The following is a 23,642-nucleotide window of genomic DNA, read 5'->3' as shown; positions in this document are numbered from 1 at the left end:
TTTAAAAGGGGGTTGAATACATCTGTAGAGGACAGCCCATCAATGGCTATTAGTGGTGATATCTAAATGGAACCGCCATGCTCAGAGGCTGCATAGCTATAAATACCAGTCGCTGGAGGGCAAGAGCAGAAAGAAGCCCTGCCCTCTGTGTCCCTGTTTGTAGCGCATCTGGGAGCATTTGGGTGGCCACTGAAGAAAACAGGATGCTGTACCAGGTGGTCACATCCACCAGGGCTCCTCATGATATGTACAAGAAGATATATGGCTTGTGCCAACAGCCAGCTGATCTGAACCACTGGCCAGGGCCACCCTGTTCCCCAGTGGGGGCATAATTTATTTTTATTTATTTTATTTATTTATGTTATTTATATTCCACCTTTCTCACTGAGACTCAAGGCGGATTACATAGTGTGAGATTAGTACAATTAGCGGCAAAGACAAGGGCAGGCATTTCCACACAGTGTCAAGAACATTTCCATAAACAATGTCATAGGTAAATGAATACAGTTCATAATGAACTCCAGGGTTTTAAATCTGATTCCTGTGACCCAAAGGAGCCAACCAAAAGCATTCAGGAGCCAGTAAGAACAGGTGGTCCAATTGGTCAAGTTGAATCTAGACGTTGAACCGGTCTAGATTTCTTAACATGGAAACAGATAACTCCCCCAAACTGGGGGATAATTGGATGTGTGGAAGGGCAATGGGCTCACACCTGCTTTATTTCTTTATTTAAAAGAGCTCTCTCATGTCCACCCACAACACAGGTTGATTGTTCTCAATATAATAATAACACACTTTGCAAACCGCTCTGAGTGGGCATTAAAGTTGTCCTGAAGGATGGTATATAAATCGAATGTTGTTGTTATTGTTATTAAAATATTTATACGCTGCCTTTCCTCCAGATAGGATCCCTAAGGCTGGACTCTATTTATGAAGTAATATTTTCCTGCATGCCTTGGGAATCATCTACCGTTGCAGATACTCCTGTTTTGCTGCTTTATCAATTGCCATTCTGCCATCAACAGTGAAATTCAATGGGCTGAGACTGGAGTAACTCTGCTTAGGATTTCACTTTAATTTTGCTTTAAGAACAAGCAGGAGGCACTTGAGGCACTGCAAGATGTGGGGTGTAGCTCAGTGGTAGAGCATCTGCTTGGCATGCACAAGGTCCCAGGTTCAGTCCCCAACATCTCCAGTGAAACAGGTAAAGTCATGTAAGTCATGTAAAAGACCTAAGATCTGGGAGAGCCACTGCCGGTCAGAGAAGGGAAAGACTGAACTCAACAGAATAGTGGTCTGACTCAGTGAGCCGACGAGCGCTTCACGTGTTTACAAGATAAAGAATTTACCACCCAACCCAAGTCCACTCCCTTCTGGATTCTATAATCCAAACCTTGAACAGGCTAACATTCCCCATTTCCCTTGCCTCGCCCTCCCGTATACTCTCACCGAGCACATTCATCAGGCTATAGGGTGTGTGTCCTTCTAGTGAATTTGTGAAGTTGTATTTTTCTGCATACCTGGGAAGTCCCTGAAGTATAAAAGAACTTCAGCCTTGTCTGTGAGCAGCTCCGTAGTTTGGATTTCCTGATTGACACGAACCACCCACTTTATAACAATTATTAGGTATTTCGAAAAATAAAATAGCGGTACAGCAGAATTCGGTGACGTCTCTAGAGGGGATCACAAGAAAGAGAATTGTATTTTGACAGAACAAATGCTTTCCTTTCCAAGCTGTACCCCCTCTGTTTATACCCAGTGCTTACACAATTGTCTGAAACTCAATTAAGCAGTGTTAAAATATCCTTTTGAGACGAGATTTTTCCCCTCCCTTGTTTGCCTTGGTCTGATGTGTTGGAGTGCCATCAGAGGTTCTTAAAATGGAAAATGTTTCACAATCTGCAAATATTGATTTTTAACTGGATAACCAGTTTGGAAAATTTGAGGAACACTTTTTTAAAAAAAACATGCTAAGAAGTGCTGCACAAACGCATGGATTTTGTCTGAAATGGGAGGAAATCATCCGCTGCTTCGCTACAGTTGCCAGGTCCCCTTACCCTCCTAGCAGGAGCAGTGAGACCTGACATTCACCTTTTCTTGCTCCTTGGGAAGTGACGTTATTTTTCAGGCTCGGGAGCATGTGCGAGCTTTGCAGTGGGCCAATTTGGGCCCCAAATCGGCCCACTGTGAAGAACGGGAGCATTCTCAGGGTGGCACAATGATGTCACTCTCGGGAGTGATGTCATCGTGCCACCCTGGGAGAGTGCGTGGGAGGCCTGTTCCCCCCCCCCCGCTGCCAGCCAGGTGAGTGAGAACAGGGGGGACTGGAGGGTGGGAGCGGGGGATCCCCGCCCCCACCAGGGGACCTGGGATCCCTATTCTTAGCAGATAGAAACCTCCTGACTTCAGAGTTCTTCCAGAATTGCAACTACTCTCCAAACGACAGAGATCAGTTCCCCTGGAGAAAAGGGTACCTTCAGAAGGTGGACTCTATGGTATCACATCTCTGCTGAGGTCCCTTCCCATTTCAAACTCCACCTTCTTCAGGCTCCACCCCCAAATCTCCAGGAACTACCCAATTCAGAGCTGGCAACTCTGCCTTCCCTGGTGGCAGAGGACATCATATGTTTACAGCAGTGCACAGGCAGTGAGTGGGTTGGCAGTTGTGGGCCTCAGCTGCTGCCGTACCGGGGGGGGGGTGCTGCTGGCTATCTTGATTAGAGTGAGGCAGGTTTGAGAAGGCCCGAGGAGCATATTGAGGAAATGGGACGATTACAGCCCAGGGTCATTGACTGGAACCCCCCCTCCTACCACCTCCCACCTACCACCCCCCAATATAATTATTAATTACAGGTAGGCCTCCAAGACTGAGATGTTCCCCAGGCATATGGTTGAGGCTGTTCCAATAGTCATCCAGAAAGCCAACTGGCCTCCTGTCAGGGGGGGGGGGCGTGTGATCATCTGCCCCCCCCCATATCAGTTACAACTTGACTGAAAGGCCTGTACCCCCTTCCTTTTTGCCCATCCCTTTGTGTTTTATTGGCAGGGATGGGAGGTGTAAGGTCACTGTCTGGGGGTGGTGTTAACAGGAATTCTGCGGTTTTATTGCAGTCTTAATGTAAATTATGTTTTATTATTGTAACTCGCCCTGAGCCCCTTTGAGGGGAGGGTGGGATAGAAGTTAAATTAATAAATAAATCACTGTAACCTTTATGATTATCAGACTACTTCTGAGCATGTTGGGTTTTCTCTGCCCGCTGCTGTTTCAAGGTAGAGACCACGTACCACCCACGTGCCCCACCAGGCAATGTCCTTGACTGCTTTCCTGAAATGTAGGGTGGGTGCCACATTGGGGAACAAAAGAGTCTCAGGTGGTGTGACCAAGAACCATGTGGCTCTGAGCCACTGAGTGAGTATCATTGGTCTAAAGGAGAAGAAAACCGCAATGGAAACTTGAGGCCGTAAAGCAGTGTTTCCCATGGAGGAGCCCCTAAATTAATTTTTCAAATCCTGAGGAACCCTACCTATGAAAACATGCAATGGCCAGAAAAAGTTGGTGGCGGGGAGTTCAATTCAATTAATGTGAAACTGTTGTCGAGAAAATTTATTTGTAAAGAGTTTCTTTCTCTCTCACACTCAGCTTACATAACCTTAATAACCGTGATATGTTTGGAATTTTTCAGAGTATTTCAAAATTTTAATTTTTTTATTCCGTAATTTCTCATGGAACCTCTGATGATGCCCAGAGGAACTCCAGAGTTCCCCAGAAACTGGGAAACACTGTCATAATAGCAATGATTTATTGGACTGTAGGGACTTGCTTGTTCATCAAGGGCAACTGAAGAACATGGAATCGAATGCACCAACTCCTTCCTGGCCTCCTGTCTGAGCAGCTCCTCCTCCTTATGTGATGTGCCGCATATTCTGCACCTCCCCACCATGGACTTCAAAGACTGTCATCCCCCCCCCCATTCCTTCCTGCTCTTCAAATTACAGCTCCATGTGGTCAAAGCCGTGTCACTCCCATAAAGATTAGAGGGTGCATCTGACAGAAGTGGGAAAGCCTTTAATAATGTTTTATTGCTAGGAAATCCTTGATCCTAGAATGCTGGGTTTAACTGCATAGGGTAATGTAAACAAAGCTCGGTCTTCCCCGCACCCCGCTTTTAAATCTGTTTTCTAGAATTTAGTCCTGCTTAACCTATTTTTCACCTCATCTTGCTTTCTCAAGGTTTCCTGGCATGAAAATGACAGCTGCTCCTTCCTCCAGATTTGGGGTGGGTGGGATGCTGCTACTCCAAGGATAGAGTTCAGTTTTCTTGTCAGGGTCAAAAATGGATGGGGGGGCCTGTGACTGGCTCTGCCCAGCATAGTTTCAAATACAATTACAACTATACAGAGACCTAATTTGGATTGGGATGCTGCATGGGGACCCCAGCCTTGTCCGTAATGAGCCTGGTTTTGCTCTTTTCATAACTGGGATGTTGTTATATTTATTTATTTGTTATTTATAGTACACCTTTCTCGCTAAGAGCTAAACTATAAGAAACGAATTACATGAGGACACATACGTGAAGGGAGTTGCAATGTTAGCTGGGAAGCTGAGTTTTAAAAGAAATCGGAAGGCTTTGTCAATTTCCCCTCTGTACAGAGGAGAGAGGGGAATTTGACAAACCCTCTGAGGAGTAATCTTTGCTGGCTCTGTAGAGAGGGGAAATTGACAAAGCCTTCTGATCTGTCTTTTAAAACCCAGCTTCCGGGCTAACATTGTGACTCCCTTCTTGTGAGCATCCTCGTGTAATTTGTCTCTTGTAGTTTAGCTCTGAGACTGAAGGCGGATTACACAGAGTGAGTTACTACAGTCAATTTCAATAAATAATGTAATAGGATCTATAAATGCAAGTTTACAAGAATTTAAAGCCAGCAGAAATCTCATACTGAGCTGAGGACATGCTGAAACAGAGCATAAGCATATGTTAAAAGACATTAACCAACATAGAACTACTCAGTAGGATCATACTCAAAGCAACAGATAGCACGCAGCAGTCTATGGTCCCTGTCCTTCTACTGATGCATCCTTCTGAGGCCACTTCCTTACAGTTCAGTTCTCCTAAAAAAGCCCTCTTGAATAATTCAGTTTTGCATTCTTTGCAGAAAGCAAGGGGAGTGGGAGTTTTTGCTGGGCCAATTCCAGACGGCCCTCCCCATCCCGAAACGTCGCGTGTCGTTGCGCGGAAAACGCGTTATTTCGCGTTTTTCGTGCGATGACGCACGACGTTTCGGGATGGGGAGGACCGTCTGGAATCGGTCCTGGAGAGCTAGCATGGTTATAGTGGTTTGAGTGTCAGCCTAGGATCTGGGACACCCAGATCTGAATACCAGCACAGCCATGGAAGCTTGCTGGGTAACTTCAGGCCAGCCACTTTCTCTCAGCCTAACCTACCTCACAGGGTTGTAGGATAAAGTTGAGAGGAGACTGATGGAGGAGATAGAATGGAGGAGAGAAGATAAAATGGAGGAGAGCCAATTTGGTGTAGTGGTTAAGCGCAGCAGGACTCTAATATGGAGAACCGGGTTTGATTCCCCACTCCTCCACTTGAAGCCAGCTGGGTGACCTTGGAACAGACACAGCTCTTCCAGAGCTCTCTCAGCCCACCCACCTCACAGGGTAATTGTCTTGAGGATAATAATAACACAGTTTGTAAACCGCTCTGAGTGGGCATTAAGTTGTCCTGTAGGGCAGTATATAAATAAAATGTTATTGTTGTTATTGTTATGATGATGATAATGTGGTAAGCTGCTTTGAATCTCCATTGGGGACAAAAGGGGGGGGGTATAAATTTTTTAACCATGTTGTTCAATGATGGAAATTACATGTGTTGACAACATGAAGGGCCATAGCTTGGAGTTAAGTGCATGCAAAAAGTTGCAGGGTCAAAACCTTGCATGTCCAAGGGATCAGATACAGCAGCCTTGCGAAAGAGTTCTGCAGAGCCTTAGCCAGTCAGAACAGAGAACATTGAACTAATGGCACAGCTCAGTATAATGCCATTTACTGTGTTCCACAATTTTTGGGATAATAAATGTCCAGGCTTTAAAATAACTTCCTGGGTAGGACCAGGGTTTTTTTGCAGCGGGAACGCGGTCGAACGGAGTTCCGGCGCCTCTTAAAAATGGTCACATGGCCGGTGGCCCCGCCCCCTGATCTCCAGACAGAGGAGAGTTTAGATTGCCCTCGAGCGCCAAGCAGCATGGAGGGCAATCTAAACTCCCCTCTGTCTGGAGATCAGGGGGTGGGGCCACCGGCCATGTGACCATTTTCGCCGAGGGCAATTTAAACTTTAAAAAACTCCCCCTTGTTCCAGCTGACCCAAAGTGACGTCATTGTGTGGTCTTGAGTTCCACCACTGAGTTCCACCACCCCTTTTCCCAGAAAAAAAGCCCTGGGTAGGACTGCTGATTTGCGGTGTTTTGATGCATTTATAGATCTCTGTGAGTTTTTGTACCTGTCTTCCAAATAAATATCTTTGTCGTGACAAACAGTTCTGCCTTTGCCGACCTCCCGCTCTTCTCTTCCCCTCTGCAGGCACTGGTGTCACTATACAGTCACCCGGACAGTTTCCTGCCAGGTGCAGAACGGCTCTGAGACGGTGATCCAGAGGGTTTATCAAAGCTGCCGGTGGCCAGGACCTTGCGCCAACTTAGTGAGGTAAAAGCCCTCCTGACAATTTAGCCGGGATTAATCCAGTTGGGAAGCGGGGAGCAGGTCTCTCCAGGGGATAGACAGCAAAGAGGAATTCACCGCCGCGGCTCTCCGGGGGACCGGGGAAGCATTCCGGATGTGGCCAATTGAAAGCAGGCCCTGGCATTTGGCAAAGTTCCTAACGTATCTTTCTCACAACTATCTCCTTAAGAGACCGGTAGGGAGGACGGATTAAGGATTTCACAGTGGTGAAATAGTGGATTATATTGAAACAGTGGATTATATGATGTAGTTCATGTTTTATGTGTTTATTATTTGAAATAAATAAAAAACTATTTTTTTTAAAAGAAAGGATTTCACAGTGGGTGTTCAGACCCATGTGTGTTAGATCACTATTTGGTTGTTACTTTTTGTTTAAATGAACTGAATTAATGGTATTAGCATTGATAGTTTTTTAACTGCCCGTTGTAGCTGGGGAGGGGCCATGACTCAGTGGTAGAGCATCTGCTTGGCGTGCGGAAGGTCCCAGGTTCAATCCTCGGCCTCTCCAGCTAAAAGGATCAGGAGGAAGACGATGTGAAAGACTTCCACCTGAGAGCCCGGAGAGCTGCTGCCAGTCAGAGTAGACAATACAGACCTTCATAGGCCAAAGGTCTGACTCAAGATATGGCAGCTTCCTAACTGAGTCAGACCTTTCATCTTGACATGTGTGCATTTTAGAGCTGCAGCAATGAGCAAATGATTGTGATTACCTCTGCCCTACCTACTCAATACATTTTTATCTTGCCCTTCCTCCAATGTGATCAGGGCAGCCTACATGGTTTCCCCTCCCTTATTTTATTTTCACAACAACCCTGTGAAGTAGAGTCTCTCTACATGAGACACCTGGGCACATGTTCATCAAAAGCTAGGAGCTGGAAAGTGTAGTTTTAAATGACAGAGCTGGCGGAGATTGCTCCGGAGGTGATGGATTCTTTCACAGCCCACTGCCACCTCTGGCGTGCTGGACTGTCTCCCCGTCCAGAGCTTTTGCCCTGCCACCCTTGCTGCTTAAAACTTCAAATTAACCAAGCCTTGGCAGGGCAAAGGCTCTGGAAGGGGAGACAGTCCAGCTCACCAGAGGAAGCAGAGGGCTGTGAAAGAATCTGTCCCCTCCGGAGCGATCTCTGCCAGCTCTGTCATTTAAAACTACGCTTCCTGGCTAATATTGCGTCTCCCAACATGTGAAGAACATGTATCAGAAATATTGTGTAGAGAGACTCTAGGTTAGGCTCAGAGAAAGAAAATAAATGATCCAAGACTATCCAATGAGCTTTGTGGCAGAATGGAGATTTGAACCCAGGTCTCCCAGAATGCTGTAACCACTACACAACTGTCTCCCCAGTTAAAAATAAAAAGAGTTGGGTCAAGTGTCTGGCTTCTCAGTATGTGGCACAATGCAGATATACAACAGAAGCCCTGTAAAAAAAAGATCTTACATTACAATAGAGGGGGGAAAGCTCTCCTTTTACAATTAGGAACCTCCCTCTTCAACCAGCCTATAAACATGTCTTGGTTAATCACCTGAATAGAGTTTTAAATCTCCACTGCGTCTGGTGTGAAAGGCAAAATGGTATATATAGAAGCAACCTTGAGCCAAACTCTATACGTTCCCAGCACAACTTTGCTGTACATATCTCTGTTTCCTTTCAGACTCCCCAGCTGTGGGTTGGGATTTGTCTCCTTCTCTTTACGCAGTAAATTTGTCTTTAGATTTATCAGAGCAAAATTTGACTTAAAAACTTTTTTTTAAAAGAAGTCCAGTTATTTCACATATCTTTTGAAACATTTCCCACCAAAAGAAAAACCCTTTTCCTTGACTTGCTAGCTTTCTGTATGCAAGTTGTTTTTAGTGTGGCGCGGAGCAGCCAGTCTTGTGAGTTTACACCTGAAGCATTTTAATATTTTAAAATTACCATATATAAGAACAACATTGTGCTCTTGTGCATCATAAAAACATCGACATTTTTGGCACATGTGGTCCTAGTTTATTTTGTGTTGATATTGCACAGATGGGCTGTTGCACTTCTGTGGAATAAGTGAAATGTTTTCAGGAAAGACGACTAATTTGTGCAAACCCACAAATCTCAAAGGAAGAAACTTTTGCATGAGTTAAATCCCTCCAAAATTCTCCTTAGCTGTGGAACTTGAGGCATAGTGGAGCTGAGCTCCAGGACTTAGGCTGGAGCAGCTTTCTCAACCTGGAGTTTAGGGCCCCCCGGAAGGAATCTGCAAAGATCTCGAGGTTTTCACAAGTTGTTAGTAAACTCAGAGCACCATGGGCTGACTGGGAGACCAAAACAGAGCTGGAAAGGGCTCAGCCCCTCCCTTGTCCCAATGGAGGGAGGCCCGGTTTGGGCAAGTTGCACACAGTGCCTGGCTTGGTGGTGCCATTGCCCCAGGGTTGGCTAGCTGAGCAGATGAGGTGGGCACTGCTGCGACTGCAAGTCTCCTTGCTTTCCCCAGCCAACTGGGCCCAGGTGGAGGAGGGTTAGGAGAGGTGTAGGGTTGCCAGGTCCCCCTAGCCCCCTGGTGGGAGATGTGGGACCCGGCTTCTACCTTTTAATTTTCACTTTCGTGCATACAGCATGCTTGTGCTCCCAGCTTGGGCGATGACATCACTTCCTGGAAGTGACATCATCATACAGGTCACGGACCACCCTGGGAGCACTCCCACACTCCCCAGGGGGCGGAATTGGGCCCAGTTCAGCCCGATTTAGGCCCAAATCAGGTCGAATCAGGCCGCTGTGGAGCACAAGAACATGCAGTGCCACTAGGGTTGCCAGGTCCAGGTTGGGAAATTCCTGGAGATTTGGGGGGTGGAGTTTGGGAGGGGAGGGGCCTCAGTAGGACATAATGCCATAGAATTTGCCCATCAGAGCAGCCATTTTCTCCAGGGGAACTGGTCTCTGTTGCCTGGAGATCAGTTGTAATTCTGGGAGATCTCCAGCTACCATCTGGAGGCTGACAAGCCAACATGCCTCCTGGGGGTGCACCCTGCGAAGCACGTCCCCCCCCTGCCGGCTAGGTAAGCAGAGGCAGGGATGGAGGGTGGGAGCGGGGGAATCCCCTGCCCCTGGCAGGGGCTGGCATCCCTAGAGAGGTGCCCCCCAGGCCATCAACTCACCAGGACTTTTCCCCAGGGGCCATAATGGCTGCTCCACCCAGCAGAGGGCAAGGTCTTCTTGCACCCAACTGACGAAGGGTCTGATTAGACGATATGTTAAACATGAGTGGGGCTGGGAGGAAACCCAACCTAACTCACACTGTGACTTCGGACTCACCTTAAAAATAAAGGTGGGCTGCCAAACTGGCTCCCAAAACTGGGGCAATGGCAGAAGGAGCTTCAGCATTCCCTCCCTTCCACCCTGTGTGCTGTCAGTAGAAGGAAGAGAACAAACAGCCTTTCCCTTGTGGCCATTTCCTTCTAGCAGAAGTGCGCAGGTTGAAAGGGACTGGGGGAGAGAATGCTGAAGTCCTTCCTCCTGCCGGCTGGCTTGTGTTCGGGAGCCAGTTTGGCCCCCCAGAAGGTGAGTCCCAGGTCAGGGGTTAAATGTGAGTATTGTCTAATCCAGGGGTCCCCAACCCCCGGTCCATGGACCGGTCCTGGTCCATGGCCTGTTAGCAACCGGGCTGCACAGGTGAGTGGCAGGTGAGCGCAGACCCGGCTCTAGGGAGCAGGCGAGGGAGGTGGTCGCCTATCACCCCCAGATGGGACCGTTTAGTTGCAGGAAAACAAACTCAGAGCTCCCACTGATTCTGCATTGTGGTGAGTTGTATAATTATTTCATTATATGTTATAATATAATAATAGAAATAAAGTGCACAATTGTACCATTCTGAAACCACCACCACTACCCTCAGTCCCTGGAAAAATTGTCTTCCACGACTCCGGTCCCTAGTGCCAAAAAGGTTTGGGGCCACTGGTCTAATCAGATTCTAATGTGAAAACGGAGCCCAGAGGAGGCAGGGACGCTCCATTCATGCATGGCTGGTTGTGTGCCCTTTGAAAAGGACTTGTCCGTCATGGGGCGAGCGACATTGAGGGAGGCTGTACACCCAAATAGGGGTCCTTGGGGTGCCACAGTTTGAGACCTGCTGGTCCAGAGGCACATAATACAGCAACCTTTCTGCAGCAAAAGCAAATCTGGATCAGGTCAATGCCTGGATGTGCTTCCTTCCTCTTCTATACCACCTTGGGTTCAATGATGGGTTGGATGTCCATGGAATAAATAAAAGTAATCGGAGAACAGAAGGAATCCACTGTTCTTCACTCTCCTTCTCCATAAATGGAATTGGAAGTCCCCACCCGGAAGAATCTCTGGAGTGTTGTGCTGGCGAAACAAACCAGATGGGAGAGGAAGATAAACACCAGGCTCTTATCTTGCAGAATGGAAGCAACTTTGATCCCAATCTGAAATACAGTTCTGTGTGCAAATGGCTCGCCTTCCAAAAATGCTAAACGTTGCAGGGAAAATATCTTAAACATGCAGGAAAGAGATACTTCCTGTGTGGTCTTCCTGGGCCCCCATTCTCCGCTTTTCCTTGACCTGATCCAAACGTAGTCTCCGCGGTTATTTTCTTGTCATACTGACTCACTTCCACCCTTAAAAAGCCTTGTTTATAAAACGAACCTGTGATACGTGTAGAATTTTTGTTACTTGTTCAAAATGATGCACGAAAACAGCATGCTTTTCAAAACGGAGAACTGTATGCTACTAGGTTTAACCCGTTGTGCAATTTCCAACAAAGCGTAGATTCGACACACGCGGCAACAATAACGCTAGGGCACTGATCACTCACAGCATGATCTGAAGCAGAGTTATGCCTTTCTAACTCAATTGCAATCAATAGTCTTAGAGGATGGCACTGTCGGAGAACTTGATTGGCAATCAAGTCGGAATAGGAAAGAGAATGACCTTGAACACAAAAATGTGCTTGTGGAACTCCCTGCTACAAGATACGACAACGACCACTAGCTTAGGGCTTGTCTACTCACGCCGCAGAATGAGATGTCAGAGTTCTGAGGTTGTTGACTGAACTGTTTCCATCTGCAGGGAGCAGATCACATTTTGAATGTGCTTTGGAGGAAAAGCTCACTGCCTGTAGACAACTAGCACTTCACAGAGCAAGAACCTTTTGTACCATGTCCTAGCTTTTTTACTTGCAGTTTTTGAAAGAGCATTAAAATGAGATCTCCCCATCTTTCAGTTTGAAGTGGCACAGTTCATCCATATCACCTCATTCTACAGCCAGCCCATGATGATAGCTTTAAAAGGGAACTAGACAAATTCATGGAGCATAAGTTCATCTGATACCCCACGCTCCCTGCCTTTATGCGTTGCTGAGTCCCCTTTTCTGCCTACTCTACTGCCTCTCCGAACCTGCCTGAGGTAGCTCACCCACCCCAACCAAAACTAAAATCAAGCACTACAATAAACACAATAAAAACAAATAGCAATAAAATCTATCAGCAAAACAATCCAAGTCAATAATATAAAAAGCATAAAAACAGCAAATAAAATCTAGCCAAGGCATAAAACTACATCAAACAGAGTAATCTAAAACGATATTGATAATGCACTGCAGTCCTCATCCTAGGAGCAGGCCATAAAACAGCTAAAATAGTTGGGACTCTTTAGTACAAAGGCTGGATAAAGCTTCTCTGTAGCCTAAAGAAATCATTCTAGATTTCTCCCTTTTCTATCTCTTCAATGGGGGCCAGTGCCAAAGTCATCGTTCGCCTAGGACAACCTGGGGCCGATGTAACTGGGGAACATGGGAGTCATTCAGGCTAGCTGGAACCTACCCTCTCTTCTGTTTTGAGCGAGCCCTTGAAGAAAGAAGAGACGTGTACATACTTGCCAACAGCTATGGCAGTTTGTCCCCAGCTGTTGGGTTACCCTGTCTTCATTCTTGGCTTTCTGAGCAACTGCTACAGGGAGTTGTTGGTAATGCTGAGCTTTTCTGGAAGTCAAAGATGGCCATAAGCCTGTCCCTTCTGTCAAATGATTCCCAGTTGTCTCTTTGCAAATAGCCATGATTTTTTACTCTGCCCCCAAACAGTACTATTTTGGATAAGTGTCTTGAACACGCAGCAGGTTTATGAATGTTATCGCTTGTAAAAAAAGCAGAGGATTAATTGGACAAATTGTTACGCAATTGAGCATGTGGAATGCGATGTTGGATCAGGCTTGCATTCGTTTATGCTGCTGTCTTGATTGTGGAACATGATGTGAAATGTGGGTAATCTGCAACCATAATTTGGGTCTGCATTGTATCGACCACATATCTCTTCAGGTAGACAACTGTCCTTGATATGAAAGGTGGAAATAGTCTGTGAGCATAATGAGACAGGTTTCGCTCACTCTAGCGAAGGGATAATGATGAGTGCACGTTAAATTGTCTTTAATGTGCTGGAAACATAGGATCGGCGTAAAAGTAAGGCACTTATTGTGCAATCCAAAGCACTGTGACACCCTTCTAAGCCCCCTTACTTCAATAAACCTAAAAGGGTATAACTTTGTTTAGGACCGCACTGTTAATTTTGAATAAAATGGATAGGCAGATTTTATCCCTGTTGATCTGGACGGTGTGTTTGAAAATCTTTTTATTTTATTTGTTTTTTTAACCAAAAAACAATACCCAGAGAAGAAATAACAAAAGCAAAGCAAAATTACAGGACGTATTGGCCCTGTCACGAGCAGTAATCTACCATTTCCCTCTAACAGTGCAATCCTGAGTTACTCCAGTTTAAGCCCATTGATTCCAATGGGCTTAGACTGGAGTAACTCTTCTTAGGATTTCACTGTTATTTTTGGTTTTAACCGATTCTTTTTTACTAGCCAGCATCCTTCATGATATGTTCTCTGTTTCCTGCATTGGGGGGCGGGGGGATCTTGTTGGCTTTGGCTTTGTTGTGAGATCTTATCAGTGATTAAATCCCTCATTTTTCGTATCTATTGAGATTTGAAAGGGGAATGAAGGCACAGCTTTTAACAGTGCAGAGCTGGCCAAGTTGAGTCTGCCTGATGTTTTGCTTGTGTTAGTTACAGGACCCTCATCAGACCCACATACAAGATCTCCTACAGAACGGTGACTGCCCTGGAATGGCGCTGCTGTCCTGGGTTCACTGGAAGCAACTGCGAGGAAGGTAAGCCCCTTGGGACTCCTTTGCATGGTGGCGAAGGTGGATGCGGGTTGAAGCTTCCAGCTGTCCTGATTTAGCATGAACAGCACCTCTGTTTTACCGCCAGTTCGTACAGCTTCTTTTGCTATTTCATATATTTATTATTAATCATTAGTTTCGGGTTTGCTGTTAGACCCAACATGGCGCCGGGATGTTCAGACATCAGAGCTGGCTGTTTGGCACAACTGCTGTCATATCAGGAATCTCATGTGCCCACCTGTCACATGTGTGCCTGTATTCTTTTATCTGATGCACAGATTGTAAGGCTGTTGAAATGAAATGGACTCTGTCCTTTAGCTTCTTCATAAAATGTGAAACCTCTCGTGGCCATGGAATTAAAACATAATTTGTAGTGTCATTGGGGGCTGTAGACCCATGCATAAGGGTTGGGTATATGGAATTAGGTTGAGCTTCAAGGGGAAGGGAAGAGGCACTGGAGAACTGTGCCTGGAGAACTGTTGCCTAAGTTATCAACAGCTGATCCCAAACCTGAAGATGAAAGGAAAACAGAGATGTTTGAGCCAGCTTTTTCAAGTGTGTTACATTTTCTTTGAACTAGTATGGTCATCAATTTCATTTCCTTCCCTCGCAACTTAGCTCTCTTGCAGTTCCCAAATATTGGCCTCTATTTTTTCTGTATTAGATACATATGATAGATGTGTAAAACTGGTCCCCCTCTTTCAACTGATACCACCATCTCCCTGCATGTTGATATGGCATAGTTGGGGCACTTATCCTTTTAAGCAGGTTTTGGTATGCAGATCTGGATCCATTATTATGCATTCAGTTAAGATCACCATCCCTGTACTGGCAAATCCTGAGAGATATTTGGGGTGGTATGGTTATGGAAGGTGGAGTTTTCAGGAAATGTGACATTGGATCCTCCGCAACATTCTAGGAATTCCCATAGTCTCTATGGTAAAGACCATAGATACTGGGAAAATTCCTACAGCATCATGGAGGATATGATGCCACTTACAGGCGGTGGTTTGGAGAGTGTGATGTGACTTCTGGATGATATTCGGGAAATCCCTATAGTCTTTGTGGTCTTCACCATAGAGACTGGATAAATTCCTAGAGCATCAACATCGACACTCTTACCCCCATCTTTCTCCCACTCCTCAAATCTCTGAGGGTGGGAGCTTGCCTGCGGTGGGCAAGCAAATGGCAAGCCTACATCAGATGCAAGCAATTGGCTTAATTGCACATTACATTCCTCATTCAAAAGCATCTCTTTCCCAAGCAGCATAATGTAGACACAAGTCATTTTTTGTGCATTGCATGCAGAATTGACTTAACAGTGCACCGTCTTGTGCATGTAGGCATGGTTTTTTAAAAACCCTACTGACATGACATGACATGACATGACAATAACATTCTCAAACTTCCTCCTATTCATCACGACACTTCCAGTTCAATCTTGGGCAGTGTTACACATATATAAGTCAACTAACATCAGTGCAATTGCTGTGTTCTTTCCTGGGATTGAACAGACATTCTCTGTTTCTTTTTCTATTTCTTTATACCTTTTGCTGGTTGCTACTTTTTTGCTGTTTGTTTTGTGGATTAATTTGTATAATTTGCTCTCGTTGTAGGGTCTTTATAGGTACAATATTATGTCACTTATAGGTGTGTTATACATATTAAGCATTTTGCTAAATTATTGATACACAAGTAATGTTCTAAAAGTGTACACTGATGGGGAAAAGTCGGTGTCAGGAAACAAAAAAAGTCATCACAATAAACAAACCATGGGTTAAATTAACAGCATAGCAGAATGAAACCAAAACAAGGATTTTTTTTCCAGGTCAAAAGAGCAGGGGAAAGAGATCACAAATCATCTTTATTGCCCGCAACTGCCGCAGTGGTAAAGATATGGCTTTCACATCAGGAATGGGAAATTATGGGTATTTGCATCAACCTTAGCATTGGGTCAAGTGTGTATGTGTGTGAGAGAGATTCTGAGCAAACCCTGTTATCAAGAAAGTCTTCTAGGAGCTGGCTTTTGTTTCCTGAACATTTTATTTGCTTTTTTTTTTTTAAGTGTGGGGTTTTATTTGGAGCAACTTTGGGCTGGGGTGGGTGTGGGGTTGCATTCTCTAGTGTTCCTTTCCCAACCTCCTCCTTTTTTTTCACCAAAGATGCAATCTGTCTCTCCTGTTTGCTGGCAACCCCTTGCGTTCTGATAGAGTGAACCGTTGTTCGCTCCGCTCCGGAGTATTACCGCATGACTTGACCCTTTGCTAATAGGTTCAGGTTTTTGGAGAAAAGTAACCACTTAACCATCACCAGCTGGTGGGCACTTCTTTAATGCTGACGGCTACAGATTGTTTAGATTATAATTATCTAAGGAATTTTAACTCTTAACCGGGCAGCCGACAAAGAAGGACCCCAGCTTGCGGAGGAAGTCTGGCTGGTAGTTAGCTCCAATCGGCAGTGTGAGACTCAGACTTTAGATCTTCTCTGCAGATTTCCTTTCTCCTTGTAGGAGAACTGCCGATCTTCATCGTGGTCTGTCTTCCTTCCGAAGATATGTGCCATGGCTGTGTTTACTCAGGCTGTTTTTACACAGTATGTGCTCTCAGGTTTCCCACAATGGGAGCCACTGTTGGGTTCTTAGGCTTCCCTGAGGCTGGACTCATTGCAAGTTCCCATGAAAAGCTTGGATCCCGGTAGGACAAGAAAATTCATGGACGCTTGTCACACATTTTCAAATCACATGGTTCATTGCTAAGCTGAAGTAATCTTAGCAAAGACGATCAAGTTATGCCCATGTGCACCCAAGATACGAGGATAGCCGATCTGCTCCGTAGAGCCCCACAGAAGAGGGAGAGCCAGCAAGCTGGTTACAGTTTCAGACTAGAATCTGGGAGAACCAGGTTCAGATCTCTACCCTGCCATGAAAATGGGGTTGTCAAGACTTTGATGAGCTCCCACTGCCCACCACTGCTCCACTTGAAACAAAGTTTAAAACCTGGCAGCGTTGTGCGTGTGATGATGTCACTTCCAGCGAAACCTGGACGTATGGCACATAGCTCTAGGACTCATCTAAAACTTTATGGTAAAGCCACAGACTTTCTGGCACTTCCTAGAGCTACCTGTCATCACTTCTGAGTTTTTCCTAGAAGTCACCTCATCACACCCATGAGCCCCCACCACGGTCCCTCTCCCAACCCTCCTGCAGTTACCAGGCTTGGCCTGGCAGTCCTACATGAAAATTTACTGAGTGACCTTTGACTGGTTTCTGTCTTTCTGCCTAATCTACCTCACATGATGGTCTTTGTTAGGATAAAAAGGAAGAGGGAAGACCAATGTTGTGAGTCACTTTGGGGCCCCATTGGGAAGAAAAGCAGAGTATAAATAAACTGGGGGCAAGGCACTGTATGTCATCATAGGACACCTATAATAACAACAACATTCGATTTATATACTGCCCTTCAGGACAACTTAATGCCCACTCAGAGCAGTTTATAAAGTATGTTATTGTTATCCCCACAACAGACACCCTGTGAGGTGGGTGGGGCTGAGAGGGCTGAGAGAGCTCCAGAGAGCCGTGACTAGGCCAAGGTCACCCAGCTGGCTTCAAGTGGAGGACTGGGGAATCAAACCTGGCTCTCCAGATTAGAGTCCTGCCTTCTTAACCACTACACCAAACTGGCTCTCTGTGGCTCACACTACTTTACACAAATGCTTTGCCCAAATGCTTACAAATTGCTTTGCAACTATGCCTCACACTGCTTCGCACAAATGCTTTGTGCAATGGTATTCTACATTTAAAACTCCTTTCTTATCTCCTTGCCTGTTTTGAACTGTCTCATCCAGGAAAGCTTTCTCTCTTCACCAGCAGTTTATCCTACGCTAACCCATACCCTTTTGATATTGAAACTTTAATTATTTCTTCATTATCCTAGTGGTTTTGATCAACTGTACTGACTTGCAGCCGCTCCTATTTCTTAGCGCTACCAGGGCCCCGTGTGCAGTTACAGCTTGCTGAGTCCAAGCAGCCAGCTGTTGCTCTGCGCGGAGGGCAATCTAAACTCCCCTCTGTCTGGAGATCAGGGGGCGGGGCCACCAGCCATGTGACCATTTTCAAGAGGTTCCGGAACTCCGTTCCACTGTGTACCAGCTGAAAAAAAGCCCTGCATGTACCCATTGATTGCATTTGTATTATTGCACTCCAAAGAAGTTCAGGGCAGCATACACACTTTTCCCGTCCTCAAGTTTGCCCCCACAACAACCCTGTGTTAAATTGCGAGAAAAGACCAGCATGCTGTACAAAGAGCTTCATTGGATGAATGGGGCTCTCCCAGCCACTAGCCAGGCTCTCTAACCACTACGCAACACTGGCTCTTTTCTGGACTTGGGGTGTAAGTTTGCTGGAAACTATTGCCCAGCCTTTTGTCAAATCTTGTGCCACTAGGTAAAGCATAGATCCAGAGGAGTTCGCCGTGTTAGTCTGCAGTTGCAAAATAGTAGAGTCCAGTAGCACCTTTAAGACTAACCAACTTTATTGTAGCATAAGCTTTTGAGAACCACAGCTCTCTTTGTCAGCTCTCTTAGTCTTAAAGGTGCTACTGGACTCTTTGCAATTTAGGGAAAGCATAGAAATGTTTCTGAATCCTTGTGGGACAGCTCACAATTTCTTTCCCTTATACCCCCCCCTCCAACTCCCCGACACTATAAGTCTATAAATCTCAGCTGATGACATGGTAGCAGCGAGTGCTGTCATTGGTTGAGGAAAGGCTTTGTAGTTAGGGCTTAAGAGCCTATCGAAGGGCTTGATCTGGTGACTGCAGAGATGTCTAGCGCTACCATCAATTTCTGGCAATGGAAGAACCTGCAGTCAGCTAAAGATTCCTCGCTGCACCAGTAGGCAAGATTGAGTCTATTGTCAGCCCTGTGAAGGCTTCCATGTCTGTTTTTCTCTCACTGGTCTGAGCAATAAGAACTAATCCAGCACAGTTAGGCCTAGGGTGGTGTAGCGGACTGGAGAGACCTGGGTTCAAGTCCCTATTCAGCCATGAAACTCACAGGCCAGCCTGTCTTTTCTTCCACCTTACTTACTTAGGGTTGTAGACTGGGGCCAAAATGTGATTGATTTCCACCTTGTTCACTTGGACCGAGCAGGAGTTGGGTCAGACAGTGGTATCTTTTGAGGAGGTATTTGAAGGAGGAGAGAGAAGCTGCTTAACAGAACCTTCTTTTTGCAAATGGATTGGGAATCACACCTTTATGCTCTTTCCCCAAGCAACGAAAATCCTTTCCCTGGATGGATACAGCAGGAGCTTATTGTTCTCCTTTTATTTTCTCTTGTCACTTCAGTCTGATAAAGGATTCGTTTTGGTTCCAGGGCTATACAAAATGTTTTCAAGCGATTCACTTCACTCTAATAAATATCTCTGCCTCCCCCTCCCTTTCCCCTACAGTTCCCTTTTTGTAGGGTCAGGAAGATGACTTTAGCCTAGTTAATGCTGCCGAGAGAATGATTTTCCCTCACTGCCAATGAAAATGCCAGAGAACCCCAGAAGATGTCCAGCATTTTTTTTATCCAGATGGAAGAAAATCAGGACTCTTGTAAAAATGGACTTTGGGACTTTTAGGAAATGGTTGGATTTGATAAGCTCTGTGGTCATGCTCTTTTGGGATTCTATTGCTAGCTCTGTCAGAGCGGGTAGCTGGATTTGTTTGCTGCAGCCAAATCAACCAAAAGTCTTCTGGCACAAGCTTAAAAACTAACCCATTAGTTGTGCTAGAAGCTTTAGTAGAGAGACAGTTTGGTGTAGTGGTTAAGAGTGGCAGGACTCTAATCTGGAGAGCCAGGTTTGATTCCCCACTCCTCCGCTTGAAGCCAGCTGGGTGACCTTGGGCTAGTCACTTAAGAACGGCAGGACTCTAATCTGAAGAGCCAGGTTTGATTCCCCACTCCTCCGCTTGAAGCCAGCTGGGTGACTTTGGGCCAGTCACAGCTCTTTCAGAGCTCCCCACCCACCTCACAGGGTGTTTTGTTGTGGGGATAATAATGACATATTTTGTAAACCGCTCTGAGTGGGCATTAAGTTGTCCTAAAGGTGGTATATAAATTGAATGTTGTTGTTATTATTATAGCAGAACCCACTTCATCAGATGCATGAAGTACATCCTCAGCAGTCAGATATATACATGGGTATAGTCCACCAGAACTTCTGCCACAACCTACTTTTTTAAAAAGAAAAATGATGAGGCCAAAGCCTGTAAAATAGGACTGGTTTCAGGTTGGGAAAGTAGGAGAAGGCATCAGGTTTCTGATCCAAATTGGGCTTGCATGCTCCTAAGAATTAAGTTACCATTAGGGCACTCCCAGTACACGTCTAACTGAAACACGTCTAGCAGCTGCAGCCAACTTGTGAATCAGTCCTTAGTGGTAGCCAAACATTTTAAAGAACTTATGCAACAGAACTCATGACAGGGAGGTGACATGTAGGTAGGAGGCTTGGTTTTTATTGGCTGGGAGTGGGTTGAGCTTCCACCATGCCCGGAGGCAGTAAGCCTGTAAATACCAGAGCTAGGAAGCAGTGTAAAGAGAAGGCTTTGTACTCTGTGCCCCGTTTATTGTCCTGCAGGGAAATTGGCAGGTCTTTGTGTGATATAGGATGCTGGAATAGATGGACCACTGGTCTGACTCAACAGGGCACCCCTGGCGCTCTTAAGTTCTCCACTGCGACGTCCCGTCCTCAGTGCAACTGGTTGTCCCTTCCCTTTTCTCTGATGCATCAGTGGGGAATGAACACTATTCCAAAATCTTTCTTCTTCATTCAGCAGAGATTGAAAAATTGTGGTACGAGCCTCTGCATGGGGCAAGCCTAGTTTGTCTGTCCCAAGGAGAACTGTAGCAGAGAGTTCTTAGAAGTTTGAAAGCCGGCATGTTTCGTTGCTGGACGGGAATAGCCCTCTGGAGGGGAATAGTCTAGGCTGAAAGCCAGTTGATGCCAAGTAAGCAGGGGTGAGGGAAGCAGGGTGAGGTCAGCTGGCAAATAAATAAGTGAGCAAATATGTGCAGCTTGGTTGGAGCGTGATCTTTCTCAAGAGTGGCTCAGACTGAGTAGCCAGATTGGTTTATAGTGCCAGGTACAGGGTTTGTGCATCTGGCCAACCATCCAGTTGCCAGCTGCAATACCCTGTTCTGGCACTGGGAGTGCCCAAGAGCAACACATAAAGGAGCAACGGTTCCCTCTTCTGGCAAGCTTCTGCAGTGGTGGCAAGGCTTAAAGTGCTCACTTGGGTCTGCCTGCCAGAATCTCTGGTGTGCGGAAGGCCCTACGTCATTTGTGCCCTGGAAGTGCTTGCTGCTGACCCCCAAAAGTTACAGTCATGGCATAGCAGACTGCAGACATTGCCATTCTGATTATTTTTCCTGAATGGTGGCAATGACAGTGAGATTGGTCCCTCTTCCAGGAGGAATGGGTAGCATGGGCGCATGCAGAGAAGTGTGTGGAAAGGACAGTGTGCTTGTGAGGGGCACTAGCGGTTCCCTTGGTCAGAGCTCTCCCAGACCTAGAACCTGCTCTGATCTCTTTTGCTTTGTGGTTTCATTCCCTTGCCTTGAGAAATTAATTGGGCATGCCTGGTGTCTGTTTAATACCTGGGTCACTTGGCCTGTTTGGGGTATCCAGCAAAGCCGATAAGATAATGAAGTGAATGAACCCGCGTTGTTGCTTCAGCTTTGAAGTGACTCGACTCCACCAGTTTTGCCGGATCATAAGCTTGACTTGGTTTCTCTCTGTCTCTCTTTTTGTGGAGCTAAAGGGATTTAGCTGCAACAGGAAATGAGCGTTCTGAGCCACCCAGTCTGCCGAAGCCTGATATAAAGACCATATGGAAGAGGGCAGCCCAGAGGTGATGTGGACTAGTTATTGCAACCGTGCATCAATTTGATTGATTAGAATCCAAGATGAGGCTGACGTCTCAACCCAGCCCTTTCCTCCTCCCTATACACTTGGAAGTTCAAAGCCCAGGAACCATCTCTTGGGAGGCAAAAATGTCCCCAGCCAACTCGGAATCCCGGCGCCAATTTGACATTGGCTAGCTAAGGATGACCGTGTTTGACTTTGCTAATATCTGATGTTGGCTCTCCTCCTCAATTTGAAAAAAAAAATTATTCTTGTAACAAAGAATTGTAAATTCAGCATAACTGAAACTAAATCGCTTGTCCTGAGTGGCTGCTGTGGTGGGTTCCTTGCTGTGAGAGTGCAGAATGTGGTGTTAGGTGCAGAAATGGGCTGGCTTGTTGCAAATCTCTTTGCAAGTTTCTAGTTCTCAAGGTTGCCAAGATATGCTCAAAAGGGTATATCTGAAAGCATCGAAAATGAGGTATAAAAAGGTCACCAGTGAGAGTTATGGTTCTGCAGCAGATTGATAAGCGATCATCTTTCTCTCCATAAGCTTCCAGCTGATTCCATTATATCAAATTCCCATTAAAGAGTCAGGAACTGGCTAAACGTTAAAAGCACTTTTGAATTGGCAACATATTTGGTCTCTGTGGAAGTAAATAATCTTAGAAGGGCATTTACTCTAGCTGGGTGCTTTGCTCTTCCATCTGCAAAGGCAGGTATAATAAAATCCCTGATCTAGGTTATCAATGGCAGGTATAATAAAATCCCCTATCAAGGTTATCGACGGCAAGTATAATAAAATCCCTGATCTAGGTTATCGAAGGCAGGTATAATAAAATGCCCTATCTAGCTTATCGAAGGCAAGTATAATAAAATCCCCTATCTAGGTCAAGTCTGTAGAGCATATGTTTTTTAGCTGTCCATTTCATAGGGAAGTTCACTTAGCTTTATTACCCTATTAATTGATATGATCCTCAGTCATTTAATTACTAATAAAGCAAGGCTACACTGGTTTTTATCTGATAAAAATGTTTTGCATATCAAGTTGCTACATTCTGTGCTTCAATTCTTAAACTACGGGAATTGCATTTTAAAAGCTCTTAAACTGACTTTTTCAACCTTTTAATTGTATTTTCCCTTAGTATAATTGGTATGCTGGTCTTTATGACCGTAATAAATAATGATGATGATGATCAGTTGGCAAACTCTCCCCAGGATTAGAAAGGAGATCAGTTATGCAAGCCAGTCAAAACTGTAGAAATGAGGGGATATTTGCTCAAATTTGTATATATTTGTACAAGATGCAGAATTTAGCTTTTGTCACTGAAGAACTAGTGAGCATGGCGCAGGATTTTGATTTTTTTTTTTAACACACAAAGAACCTCTGCCTAAGGGTCACAAATGATTTTCTCAGGCCCCTTGTAACCTGATGGCAATTTACTGTTATGCTATAACAGTTGCAATTCTAGAAAACCAGTGTGGGGAATCAAAAGGCTGATGCCGGCAAGACCATTAGGCAAGCACGGCGATAGCAGAGCACATTAAATCTATGCTTCAAGGAAAGTCTTTGAGATGATCACTTGCTTGACTTTTAGAAAACAAGTTCTTCTTCTTCTTCTGCATAGAAAGAGGTCCAAGATGCCTTGGGGAAAGTCTGTAACCTTCCAGTTTTGACCACCTAGATGAGTTTCATTTTCCTGTCCCGGGCTGCATGGCCAGTGTTGTTGAGAAGCCTCTAAAGATGCCAACTTTCCAGACGGAGCCTGGTATTCTCCTGGAATTTCAACTGTTCTCCAGACTGCAGAGATCAGTTTTCCTGGAGGAATTGGCAGCTTTGGAGGGT

At 45.5% G+C, this 23,642-nt stretch overlaps 1 protein-coding gene across 1 annotated transcript in view; it reads left to right on the top strand.

The window, feature by feature from the left end:
- Positions 1 to 23,642, top strand: part of COL26A1 (collagen type XXVI alpha 1 chain) — a 168,972-nt gene that overhangs the window by 23,030 nt on the left and 122,300 nt on the right. Inside the window, exons 2-3 of the mRNA XM_055001831.1 lie at positions 6,587 to 6,709; positions 13,792 to 13,895. Coding sequence (XP_054857806.1) covers positions 6,587 to 6,709; positions 13,792 to 13,895 — 227 coding nt within the window. The remainder of the gene's footprint in view (positions 1 to 6,586; positions 6,710 to 13,791; positions 13,896 to 23,642) is intronic.

Source organism: Eublepharis macularius, chromosome 17 (assembly GCF_028583425.1).
Source record: "Eublepharis macularius isolate TG4126 chromosome 17, MPM_Emac_v1.0, whole genome shotgun sequence".
NCBI lineage: Eukaryota > Metazoa > Chordata > Lepidosauria > Squamata > Eublepharidae > Eublepharis > Eublepharis macularius.
This window is presented reverse-complemented; position numbering and strand designations above follow the sequence as displayed.